Source organism: Phyllobates terribilis, unplaced genomic scaffold (genome assembly GCF_046119375.1).
Source record: "Phyllobates terribilis strain yellow unplaced genomic scaffold, ASM4611937v1 Scaffold_5__5_contigs__length_657084704, whole genome shotgun sequence".
In the NCBI taxonomy this organism is placed as follows: domain Eukaryota; kingdom Metazoa; phylum Chordata; class Amphibia; order Anura; family Dendrobatidae; genus Phyllobates; species Phyllobates terribilis.
The window spans coordinates 399971117-399983869 of record NW_027362765.1 but is presented as its reverse complement, the minus strand read 5'-3'; the positions used below and the strand labels follow the sequence as shown (position 1 = coordinate 399983869).

General features: G+C 48.1%; 1 protein-coding gene across 1 annotated transcript; it reads right to left on the bottom strand.

The window, feature by feature from the left end:
• Positions 1-5606: 5606 nt before the first annotated feature.
• On the bottom strand, positions 5607-8607 carry LOC141271594 (forkhead box protein I2-like). Its single transcript, XM_073681638.1, has 2 exons — positions 8052-8607; positions 5607-6088 (listed from the first exon to the last, which is right to left on the bottom strand). The coding sequence occupies exons 1-2, from the start codon at positions 8605-8607 to the stop codon at positions 5607-5609; spliced, it is 1038 nt and encodes a 345-aa protein (XP_073537739.1).
• Between the last annotated feature and the right edge of the window lie 4146 nt (positions 8608-12753).

The window sequence follows — 12753 nt, the reverse complement described above, 5'->3', positions numbered from 1 at the left end:
CATGGGGCAATATGCTGCCTATAATAGCGATTGTGTCATCATAAACAATCCAGTCACCTGATGATCAAGAATTGGGCCAATTTGTCAAGTGATAGTTGCCATGTTTACAGCAGTGGATAATCAGAAATGATCATCTACATTTTTTAATGTAGATGCTGTATCTGCTCATTGGGAGCCAGGTGAAAATTATATATCACCTGGTAAGGGGGTCTAGGAGTAGGGTGCCTACAGGCGGTGGTGTACATAGAAGTCATGTCTCGCATATGTTTGGCGGAGTCATATCTTCCAACTTTTATAAACCAGTTGAAGGACATGTGTTGTGGAACGTACACAGTAATTATGTCCTGACTGACGCTCTTTAGTGTTCTCACCAGCAATACCTCTCATGGGCACTATGGCATATGATGCTCCCACCCACACTCTGAGAATGGTTTGCCCACAGTTTCACTCAACACATACAGTATAAAACCTCTTAAAGTGCCCAACATAGAATGATATCCACACAGTCCTCACAACCACCAAACACACAGTATGATGACCTGTGATTATGATGCACCCTACTAAGGATGAGGCCACTCACACTTACTGACAACCCACCCCCAAACTCCTTACCCGTCCCTGTTCTCCCAGTGCAATGCTCCAGTCTGCAGCGTGAGTACTGAGGTACAGCACAGCAGGCATGATGTAGTGATGTCACCGTGCCTGCAGTGCAAAGAGTGTCAGACTCAGCGGCACAGTCTGAATGATGGATCATAGAGGCTTAAGCTCCCTGATCCACAATTCTATTCAACGTTATCCGCATCCTGTGAAAGCTGATACTGCTGAAATTGTGATGGTTTGGGGGGAAGAGGGGAGAAGACGGAGCTCCCTTCCTTCCACAGCAGCCTCATGGTCTACCGCTATGTGACGCGCCCCCAGGGCCGTGGGGTACTCGGCAGCCGGGCCTCTATGGATGCCGGTGGGGGATATCACTATGGCTGGCCCGGTCCATGACCCAGGGCGGTCAATAAAAAGGGGGGGAATTATTTATAGGGGATTTGGAATAGTGTTCGTGACTCCACCTGTGGAATGCGGCCAAAGGGAGCCGCCGCTGCGGAGCAGTCCTCTGGAGCTGGTGTTACAGCAGCAGGGATGGTGTGGCTCTCCACAGGTAGAGCTAGCTCCAGGGCAGTGTAGGATGTGTAAGTTGCGCTGGGCGTTGTAGTGCCGGGAGGCAAGAGGGTGCAGATGAAAGAATGGACGGAGGCAGTACGGTGCAGTCATCCGAGTCTTTACTCACAGTTCTTATGACAGTTCCACTGGTGCACTGTACGGGTGCCAGCCTCCCACGTCGCACTGCGTTCACCAGGCAGGGATTCAGCTCTTCCTCAGGCAGATTAGGAGCGCCTGACGGAACCCCACTTTCTTGCGTTCCTAGCTAGACCGTCTTCACGCTGGGTCTTCTCCCTCCTGCCCTGCGCTTCCCCACTCTCAATCCCGCTCGGGTGCTCTGAGGTCCCTCCTGTCTTGCAGGAGTTCCCAGACCTGCTTGACCCTCACGGGGATTAGAATAAGGCTGCGGCAACTGGTCTATGAAAGCCAGAAGCCTCCGGTTTTTCCAGCCGAGACTTTGAGTTACACGACTGGTCCAGGGGCCGGTCCCCTTCTTGCGGCCTACGATCCCTTTGTCTTCTGACAGATTCGGGGCATACGGGTGCCGTCCGCACTCGCCGTACCCCCTGGGATCCCTTCTTTAGATCGAAGCCTACTCCTCTGCTCCCCACCTGGGCCTCTAGGACTCGGCCCTACTTGTGGAGCAGAGCTCCTAAAGATACTCTGCTCCCTGACTGACTTCTCCCACTTACTGACCTACTAACTTGCCACCCTAAGATGGCCTCCCTTTTTATATCTCACTCTATAGTGCTCCTCTAAACTGCTTCCTCCACCCACACCCACTACTGGTTCCCCCTACCTTTGGGTTCCCCCCACTCCAACAAGTGACAGGCCTCAGCAGGAAAACACATTGCATCTTGCCCTTCCAGCCGGCCTGGAGCAGTGTAGTGTTGGATGCAGGTGTTGGGGTTCCAGGCAGCACTCCCTCCTTACCTGAGATAAGGAGACACCACACCTCTGGGTGAGGTGCAGTACCCCTGTGGCGACTGAACCCTCAGGGTCTATGGATGGTACGTCCCTGGTAAAACTGGTTGAGTAGGAGTGTCAGACTATTTCTGGAAATTTTTTGATCATTGCATTGACGAATATACTTGGCCCACCGTAGTTTTGTGTGAGATTGAACTAGAGCTTTCCTTAAAAACAATTCTCATGGGTAACATTGGTTACAACTGGACTACAGAAAAAGCATTTTATGGGTCTACGGTGGACAGATGCTACTCTGCAGCCACCTTCGCCATGTGATGATCAAGTCAAGAGGGGAGACCAGCAGCAAAAGAGCCATTTTATTTTTGAACCACCCTGGGTTCCAAACACACACACCCCTTCTCCTAAGGAAAGAACAAAAAAAAAGTTTTACATCACTAGTTTGGGACTGCCTTATTTAATAAAATAGAGTGGTCAGTGCAAGATGGGAGATATCTATCAAAGTTGCAAATTAACAAAAGCATGATAAACACTCATTGATGTCTCCTTTGAGGGCCTAACGTTCTAGTAGAAGTCATCCGAAACTTTCAGGGTTGTGGAATCTGAGTATGTAGAGAGAGATCCCACAACTCTCCATGCCAGCTCTGAGTACAACAGCATGAGATGCCACGCTTGCACTAAACCAAAGCTGCCACATCCTGTGACCACTCTAAGGATGTTACCGTTCGGTCACCACTTCATAAATGATATGGTAGTGCAAAAAGCAAAATCTTCACTGCAAGAGGGGCCATAGTGGGTTGTGGGATCCTACTTTGCATGGCAGGTTCCCACAACCTGGAAGCTCAGGCTCGATGTTTGCTATGAATTCAAGTCCCTTCTGGGGGCTTTTTAGATAGAGAACTGCGCAGTTTCGTAATAGGTAATTAGGTGGTGGGAAAAAAAACAAAAACACAATCCATTAAAAAAAATAAATCTATTTTTATCATCCATTATATGCTAAAATATAATGCAGTTTCTTACCACAGATAAGAACTTGAAACAGAAAATATAAATAAAAACCAGTGTGACGCTCGAAAGCCCTACCCTGGGAGATGGGGACTCGGAGCCGGGTCCTGTGTTGTCGATGGGGTGCAGCCGTGGCCCGGACCCGCTCAGTGCCCAGGGCCGTCGCACTAAAAAGGATGGTATGGGCTTATCCAGGTTGAGTGGCTGATCTCGACTACGCCACCTGTGGCACCTGGTGAAGGCCACCAGCGCTGCTGCAGTCCACTGAGGCAGGGTGTTATTGCAGCCATCGTTGTTACTACTCCCCACAGGCGGAGCAGGGCCTCAGGGCAGAGAGAGACAGGATGGAGGGGGTTGTAGTATAGGTCTGGTGCTGCGTAGTGCGGTGTAATGCAGAATAAAGAGTCCGGAGGCCATAGGGGTTAACTTCCAAGGTTTTTACTCACGGTGGAGATTGCAGTTGAAAGGCTTCTCCCTGCTCCTCACGGAGTTCTGCGGTCACCAGAGACGGGGGGGTCCGACAACCTCCGAGTAAGTCCAGTGTTCAATCAGGACCCCGCACCAGAGTGTTCCTAGACTTTAGACCGGGTCTTTTCCTGTCTGTGTGTGTGTAGATAGGCCGGGTCTCCCTCTGAACTTCACTCAGAAAAAGGGTACGGGTGGCAGCTCTGCTCCTTCCGTTACCCGGTGGGATCCTCAGTGCCTACCGGACTTCCCTGACCAGGACGTAGAGTAGCAAGATCAGGTGTCGGGGGCCGGTACCCCTCTTGCAGCCGGAATCCCTCTGAATAGATCAGACAGGCGAGGACAGGTGGCGTATACCGCTCCGTCGGCATCCTCCCCGGGATCCATTTGCGGTGGAGCTACACTCCTGAGCTCCGGGCCTTCTTGGTCATGGTCCTTGACCGGGCTGAGACATACATTATCTGCAACCTGCCCCTCGACCCAAGGCCAGGGTACGAGGGCCATGCCTCCATCCTCTGCAGGTCCACACAGGATCCACTCTCGGGGAGGAAGGTCAAGATCAAAGAACGATCAAAGAACCATCAGAAGAAAGAACCATGAACCAAGATGGCTGTGAATTAAATATGCAATTTAAAGTGTCACTAAAAAGTGAATCCTCCACCCTCACCCACTAATTGGTTCCCCTATCTTTTGGTTCCCCAGTCTCCCAACTTCCAGTAGGGACAGCACTCTTGGGTCATTTAGGATTTAAGAATATATTGGAACCATATTACACCAGTAAGTGTGGCGCCCCTGAGGGTTCAGTCGCCACAGGGGTACTGCACCTCAGATGAGGTGTGGTATCTCCTCTTCCAGGTAAGGATGGAGCATCTCACAGGACCCCACTTCACCATTCAACACTACACCACTCCTGTCCTGTAGGGGGCCTAAATGCACCAGGGTGCTGCCCCAGCCCGGGATAGAGGAGATGGGGGGGGGGTAACCAAAGATAGGGGGAACTAGGTAGTGGGTGAGGGTGGAGGACACACTTACAGGAAGCACATATAGATTCATATATAATATACGGCCATCTTAAGTTCAAGGTCTTTGATTGTGGTCTTCTGCCAGGGTCCAGCAAGAGTCTGTAGCTGGCTGAAGATACACGGTCCTCGTACTCTGGCGTTGCGACGAGGAGCGGGTCTGAGTTAACCAGTATGTCTACGCAGTCAGCGTCCTGTCCTAAGAAGGCCTTGAAGGGGAGCAGAGGAGATAGGCTCCACAGGCAAAAGGATCCCAGGGGGATACGGACGGAGCGCAGTCGCCACCTGTATCCTTCACTCTGGCTTAGCCAGAGGGATTCCTGCTGCAAGAGGGGTGACTGACCCCCGATATCTGACTGTGTATTTCACGTCACTGTTGGAAAAGCCCGGTGGCTTAGTGAATCCCAGGGAGGAACACAAGCGGGAGGAGAAAAGAAGGAGAGGAACACACTAACGGGGTCTTGACAGGTGCTCCTGATCTACCTGGGAAGTGCTGAACACCCTACCGGGTGGCCGCAGTACGCCGTGTGTAGCAGAGAGAAGCTTTGCGGCTGAAAGTTCATCTAACGTGAGTTAAGTACCTGGATGACTTCATTCACCGCCTCCGCTTTTTTACTCCTGCGCGGCACTGCACCCACTACTCCTCCACTCAGTCATCAATCACTGCCCTGAGGCCTACTCCGCCTGTGGGGAGTAGTACCAACCAAGCTGCCAGAACACCAGCCTCAGAGGACTGTAGCAGCGCTGGTGGCCTTCATCAGAAACCACAGGTAGCGTAGTCGAACAATTAACCACTCATCCAGAAAGCCCAATTTTTATGTGACAGCCCTGGGCACGGAACAGGTCTAGGCCACGACTGCATCCCCGCAACACCCGCAAGGCCCGGCTCCGAATATTCCCTCCCATCTGCTCAGGGAAGGCGTCACATAAGCATGACTATGACATTAGTGGTTTCTATAATGGGGACTCAAACTAACAATCAGAATGTAGACACCAGTTTACCCTTCACGAAAAGCTTAGGCAAGTAGGACCATTAACAGCTTACTGCAAGGTCATGAAAGCCATCAGACATGTCCACAGATGGGCCAAGCACACTAATATAATGGCCAGAAGAGAGCAGCTTCCGAATTGGTTGGGTAATGTCAAGGTTTGAAGTAGATTGACTTGAGAATTACATTTTCCTTGCAGCGAGCAGTTGTGGTGGACCTCACTGGGGCAAGTAGAGAGTTCGGTGAAATAGGGTTTGTAGAGTGAGAAGTCCTCTGTGAGCTGAGTGGACGCACCATTACTCCTCATTGAAATCACAGAGGATGTGAAGTTGGCAAAAAAATGGCTTGAGTCCAAAGAAGGAAAATATTTCATATCTGTAGCTGGAGATTCTGCAAGGCTGTCAACCCTCAGGGGCTTCCTATAAAAAGCTGGATGTGATTTACTCTCATTGTACCTTTTCCACTGCTCTTTAAAATGGCCGTTATCCAATATCTTATCGCAGTTTGGCTCTAGAGTCCAGTAACCACCTTTCTCTGTGGAAACAGAAATTACAAGGAACTTTCAGAAAAAAAAAAGAAAAAAAACACGCACCATGTTTTTTGACGACTGGATAAAGATATAGTGTGAACATACCATAAGGCTATGCTCGTGGAGAGTTCGACAACGTTTTTTTTTTTTTTTTTTAAACTTTCCATACACAAAATATAATGAAAAAATAAAAAGCTATATCTATACCATGCTGCATTTGGGGCAGGAATAAAATGTTACGGTGCCAACAAATACTAGTTTCAGTGCAGCGTTCTTCTGACTTTCTGATATTTTTTTATAGCAAGATATATAAAAAAGAACAAACTCCCAAATAAAAGCTTTGCTAAAAAACAAAATGAATCCAACTGTATGATTTATGAGATCTACAATACTGTAGATCAAATATTAGTGCCAGTGAGAAATGTTTGGGTGAGAACCTCTTTAAAGGGGTTGTTCACTACTAGGACAACCCATTCTTGATCGAAATGTTTGACCCCAATAAAATAAAAAAAGCCTGTACTCCCCTCCAGTCCCAGCGCCATTCTAGCGGTGTCAGCACTCGTGGACACGAGGCCTATGTGCGATTGTGACACATGAGCCAGGCACCCAATCAGCCCTATGAATTGAACATGGTGAGGAAATCTGGGCTGCAGCTGATCCGGCTTCCTCTTCATGTTCAATTCATACGAAGATGGGAGCAGTGATGCAAGCACTGATTGGGCGCTGGGTACTATGTGTCACAACACGGGACCACGAGTGCAGACACCACTGGAACAGCGCCGGCACAGGAGGTGTGTAAAAAATTTTTATTTTATCGGGGCCAAGCATGGGGTATGACAAGGGGTTGTCCAATTAGTGGACAACTTCTTTAATGTCAACACAAAATCCTTGTCCCTACAACAACTATCTACAGAATAGGTAATGACTTACCCATAGTGATCTCTGGAATTGAGATCCCAATCCACCCACCTCCTCTCCAGTCTAGTAATTGTCATTTCTCATCTATCCTGAGAATTGACAATAAAGATTTCTCAGAAATGAAACCCTTTAAAAAAAAGGAGTCAATCTGGTATACTGAGCGTTAAAGGGGTTAATCCATTCCTGCTTACTTCCACATCAGATGGTTGTGTGGGGCTGGAGGTGTCACGTCTACATACATCTACTGCCTTGCAGGAGCAACCTGCCATTATCATTATCACGCACCCATCCAATTCTAATAAGTAGCTGAGGTGTATTCTACCTGCCGCTCACGCACCGTCAGTGATGTCATCAGTCTTGCTCATCACCCGATGCAGAAGCGAGAGGGATTGGATTACCCCTTTAATATAGCTGAGGGTCCTGAATTAAAAACCCATATGTTAACTAAAATTACCTCTTTGTGACTCCACATAGACACATGCATTACACTGATAACTTGTGATTTCAATGTCCAACCCCCTGCATTGAGCAGGGGGTTGGACACGATGACTCTGGAGGTCTCTTCCATCTGTAACATTCTATGATTCTGTGTAATATTTGATCTCTCCTGTAGTGGCGCCAAAGATCAATGTAACATATCAATATGGGCTTCCATTTCAAAGCTCAACATATGGCAGAACACTACAGCTCCCCGTCTGTTACGGCATGCTTGGAGCTCTAGGGTCATCCTTTAAGTGGTTTTTTTTCTTTAATACAGATTTTACCCTTCAGATACACCGTGGAATCTTATTCACTGACAGCAAGTAGATTATTTTTTTTTTTTAAATTAGAGTCATTAACTGATAAGTTTAGGTTTTCTAGTATAACCTTTATAAGTGAAACACTGCGGCATGATCCCAAATTAAAATGCTTAGTGTTTTTTTTTGCACATTTCAAAATGTTGTAAATAATGAATTACCCAAAAAAATATCTTGATAATGAAAGTCATGCTCCAGCAGTATCAATTCACAGATACACTCCAAATTACATATAGACGCTGGGGGCACTCACCTGGATCGCTTTCATCCCTGGCCACCTTCTTGAAGCCATCATTGTTGGTCAAGGAGTGCCTGATGCAGTGCTGCCAGTTAGTCTTGCTTCTCCTATAGAAGGAGAACTTGTCGACAACATAGTTATAGATCTGGCGGAGAGTCAGCTTCTTCTCGGGTGCGTTCTGAATATCCATGGCTATTAAAGCCAAGTAGGAGTAAGGTGGTCTCACCGTTTGGATTAAGTCATCATGGTTTAAATAAGTCAACCAGGGCGTCTCTGGCTCTCTATACCTATCAGGAATCAAGACTTTGGCTTGGCTGTTGGCATAGTCATTTGGCAAATTTCTAGAACCATTCCCATTAAGGTATGAAGGATTAATGGCCGAGCAACGAAACATCTGACATGAGTCAACATTTGGCCCTGGATAGTCAGACATAACACACCTCTGAGGCTGGAGCAACGTCTGCTGATACAGGTTAAAGTCATCTCTGGAATAGACCTCAATGTCAACTAAATCCTGAGTGTAGGAGTGTCCCGACTGGGAATTGGATGCATGCTGCCCAAAAATATCCATGCTAATTCCTGGGTGCTGCTGACTCAGGAGAGAGAACAGAACTTGTTCTCAACTTCCTAATGGTCTCCATGCTGGGGGGTTTGCATTGAAGTAATGGCCTTCTGCACAACTTGAAAGCAATTTCCAATCAAGCCCCAAAGTAGCTGAAAGAGGTTATAGTAATGAAGCCAGTGCCGCCCCAGCCCTCCCCTTATCAGGACATGTCTATGGTATTCACCATCTATAAGGATATTATTTCCTTGCAGTGCATACAGCTCATCCTATACTTGGGCTTTGGGGTAGATTAAAGAATGTAATTATGCTTAGTTTTCAGATTAAAAACCATATTAATGAAGCCCTATGCATGCACGTGTACAAGCATAATGGAGAAAGAGGCAGCGCAGCTTATTTGTATGGCTGAGTTCATACGTTGAGTATTTGGTGCAGAATTTACTATATCTACATTAAGACTTCGTTCCCACAATTAGCTTTTGATGAGTTTTTGATGTTGCAGAATTTCTTCACCTATTAATTAAATTGGATTACTTGTTTTTAATTGCGTTTTTGTGTACGGTTTAACATGCGTTTTTTATAGTGTTTTTCGTGTTGCGTTTTTTGACTCTTTTTGATGTCTTTTTTAAATAAAGCTGCTTTGTTTTTAATTCTTCATGGTATTTGGCTTTGACAAAACTTTATGGATACACTTACGTTATTGATGCATTTCCGCCTTGGAAACGCACTAAAAATGCATGTGCGGAATTTCTGCAGATAATGCAAATCTATGGGGAAAATCTGCACAGAAAACTCAGCGTACCCATAGGAGAAATTGACATGTTGCTGATTTCAAACACGCACCCAGGTCACTTTACGCTGCGTTAAAAAGAAGCACAGCGGGCATGAGATTTCTATAAATGCCATCTACTTGCTGCTTTTTTGTCGCAGCAAAAATATGCAGCGTCAAAAACGCACCAATTTCTCATCCTCGGAAAGTAGCCTTAACCCCTTCATGACCTATGATGTACTTGTGGCGCCCCTGCGGATTCAGTCGCCACAGATATACTGCATCTCACCCAGAGGTGTGGTATCCCAATCTCAGGTAAGGATGGAGTACTGCCCGGGACCCAAACACCTGCATCCAACACTACACTACTCCAGACTGGCAGGAGGGGCAAGATGCATTGCTGCGCTGCTGAGCCCTGACCCTGGCTGGAGTGGGGGGAACCAAAAGAGGGGGAACCATGTAGTGGGTGTGGGTGGAGGAAGAAGATCAGGAGAGCACTTGAGAAGAAGGATATAAAAAGGGAAGCCATCTTGGGTGTGTAGTCAGTCAGTGGAGAAGAAGTGAGGAGTTCAGTCAGTTCTGTCAGAGGAGGAGAGTGTGTGGAGCAGGAGCTCTGCTCAGTGAAGAGGGCCTAGTGAGAGAGGCCCAAGACAGACTGAACAGAGAAGCAGGAAGAAAGGCTCCAGAAAAGAAAGGGTCCCAGGGACCCAGGCAGTGCGAATGCCACCCGTGTGCCCGAACCCACCAGGAGTGGAAGGATCAGACCGCAGAGAGGGTACCAGCCCCTAAACTAGCAGAGTTCTTCAAGTCTACACGGTGTTCCAAATTATTATGCAAATAATATTTTCTCAGATTTTCCCAAATTACCTATATGAATTGCAGTCATTGTAATTTTCCAGTCAAATAACTGAAAGGTTTTTGTACAAACTGCCTATGATAACAGTATATTTTTAAAAAAATTAAAAACTCAAACTGCACTCAAAATGCATGTTCCAAATTATTATGCACAGCAGAGTTTTCAACCTTTTCATTTTAATAAAGAACAAAAAAATGGTCATTTTTGAAATTATAAGCATTAGCAGGTTATTACAAACTGAAATCAAACAGTTTTCAACTCAAAACTTTATTCTAGGTGATGTTACATTTGCACATAGGACCGCTTGTTCGAAAGGAGCTTCTGAACTCTCTCGTCCATTGAATTTGTCAGGTTTTGGATGGTTTCTGCTATAATTGTTTTGCATGAGGACAGAATACCCTCCCAGAGCTGTTGCTTAGATGTGAACTGCCTCCCGCCATCATAGACACTCCTTTTGATGATGCTCCAGAGGTTCTCAATGGGGTTGAGGTCAGGGGAGCATGGGTGCCACACCATAAGTTTGTCCCCTTTTATGCCCATAGCAGCCAGAAATGCAGATGTGTTATGTGCAGCATGAGACGGTGCATTATCATGCATGAAAATGGAGTCGCGGGAGCAGGTAGGGGTGATACCCCTGTCCCGGACGTGGCTGGCGCTGCTCCGTCCCTGGTCCCCCTGCCGTAACCTCTGTCACCGGGCGCTCACGCCCCAGATCTGCTCCTGGGCCCGGAACCATCAACGCCGGGTGCTGGTGATGCAGACCTGCTCCTGGGTCCCCTGCTAGAGCCACCTGCCCCTACACCCAAATGGGTGTACGGACGCACGCCCTGGGACTGGTCCGCGGAGGTGGAAGACCAAAGTCTCCCGTTGCTGCCCGCTCCTGTGCCCTCAGTCGCCCACCAGGAAGAAGCAGATCCATTCCTGTGGGATAACCCGGGGGGCGGGACCTCATGGGTTTTCCCCGGGAGACCCGTAAGGAGGCTGCACGCCGGGTGGAGCATTGTCGGCGGGAGCTCCTGCAGTTGGAGAAGGAGCGGCGCATCCGGCGGGTGCGCTGGGAGAAAATGGAGGCCCGTAACATGAAGAAGACTCGGGCCCGCTAGGCAAAAACGGCCACACCCAGTCCCCGCGTAGAAGGGACTGTCGTGAAGTTCTACCTGGACGCCGGGTGGGGCTTCATCAGAGAGCCACAGGTCTCAACGGATTTATTTGTTAACCGGAGGGACGTGGAGTCCCACCTCCAGCAAGGACATCTTGACAGAGATCTGTACCCTGGTGATCGAGTCACCTACACCAGGAACAGAGGTGAGCGGGGCTGGTATGCCCTGAATGTACATAGACTAGTTCAGGAGAGCATGCCCCTGCAGTCAGAGGCTGAAGACCCGGCTGGGCCAGCCTATGCAGGACAGGTGTCTCCCAGGAGGGAGCACCACTATTGAGTCAAATGGAACTGTACTGTATATAGTTACCCGGAAGGGTACAACCTTGTTTGAGTGAACTAAAAAGTTTTGTGTGCATAATTACCCAGTAAGGGTATGCAAACTGACAAGCTGAGGACTGTGAGCAGCCAAAAACATTTAAACTGTACATAGTTTGCACTTCTTAAAGTGCCTCTTATTGGTTTTATATAGATCACAGAACAAAAACCCGTTTGGCGTGGCCGAAGGCGTGGTCCAACACCTGGATCACCTATGCTCTGCAGCCACGCCCAGGGACTACGTTGAGGGTTTTCGGATGGGTCCCTCATGTTCACCAGATAGCACCTTGTTCAGTGGAATGAACACCCGGTTACAGATCGCGCTGTAGCCTGCTAAAAATGGTTAATATGAAAAATGTTTTATGTGTAAGGAAAAATGTTATTTAAAAAGAAGTTTTATATAGTAACCTGTAACGTTTAAGAAATGTGCCTCCCATAAAGGGAAGAAAAGTTGTTTGAAAATTCTTCTAAGTGATGCATCTAAAAATTTTGCATGTCTTTAAATTGCTTTGTTTTTACTTTGCTCCAGCCCGTGGACGTGCTGTGTTTTACCAGGGGGGTATGTGGCGCCCCTGCGGGTTTAGTCGCCACAGAGGTACTGCATCTCACCCAGAGGTGTGGTATCCCACTCTCAGGTAAGGATGGAGTACAGCCCTGGACCCAAACACCTGCATCCAACGCTACACTACTCCAGACCTGCAGGAGGGGCAAGATGCATTGCTGCGCTGCTGAGCCCTGTCCCTGGCTGGAGTGGGGTGATCCAAAAGAGGGGGAACCATGTAGTGGGTGGAGGAAGCAGATCAGGGGGAGCACTTGAGAAGGAGGATATAAAAAGGGAAGCCATCTTGGGTGTGTAGTCAGTCAGTGGAGAAGAAGGGAGGAGTTCAGTCAGAGAAGGAGAGTGTGTGGAGCTGGAGCTCTGCAGGAGCTCTGCTCAGGGAAGAGGGCCTAGTGAGACAGACTGAAGAGAGGAGCAGGAAGGAAGGCTCCAGAACAGAAAGGATCCCAGGGGCACGGGCAATGCGGATGCCACCCGTGCGCCCGAACCCACCA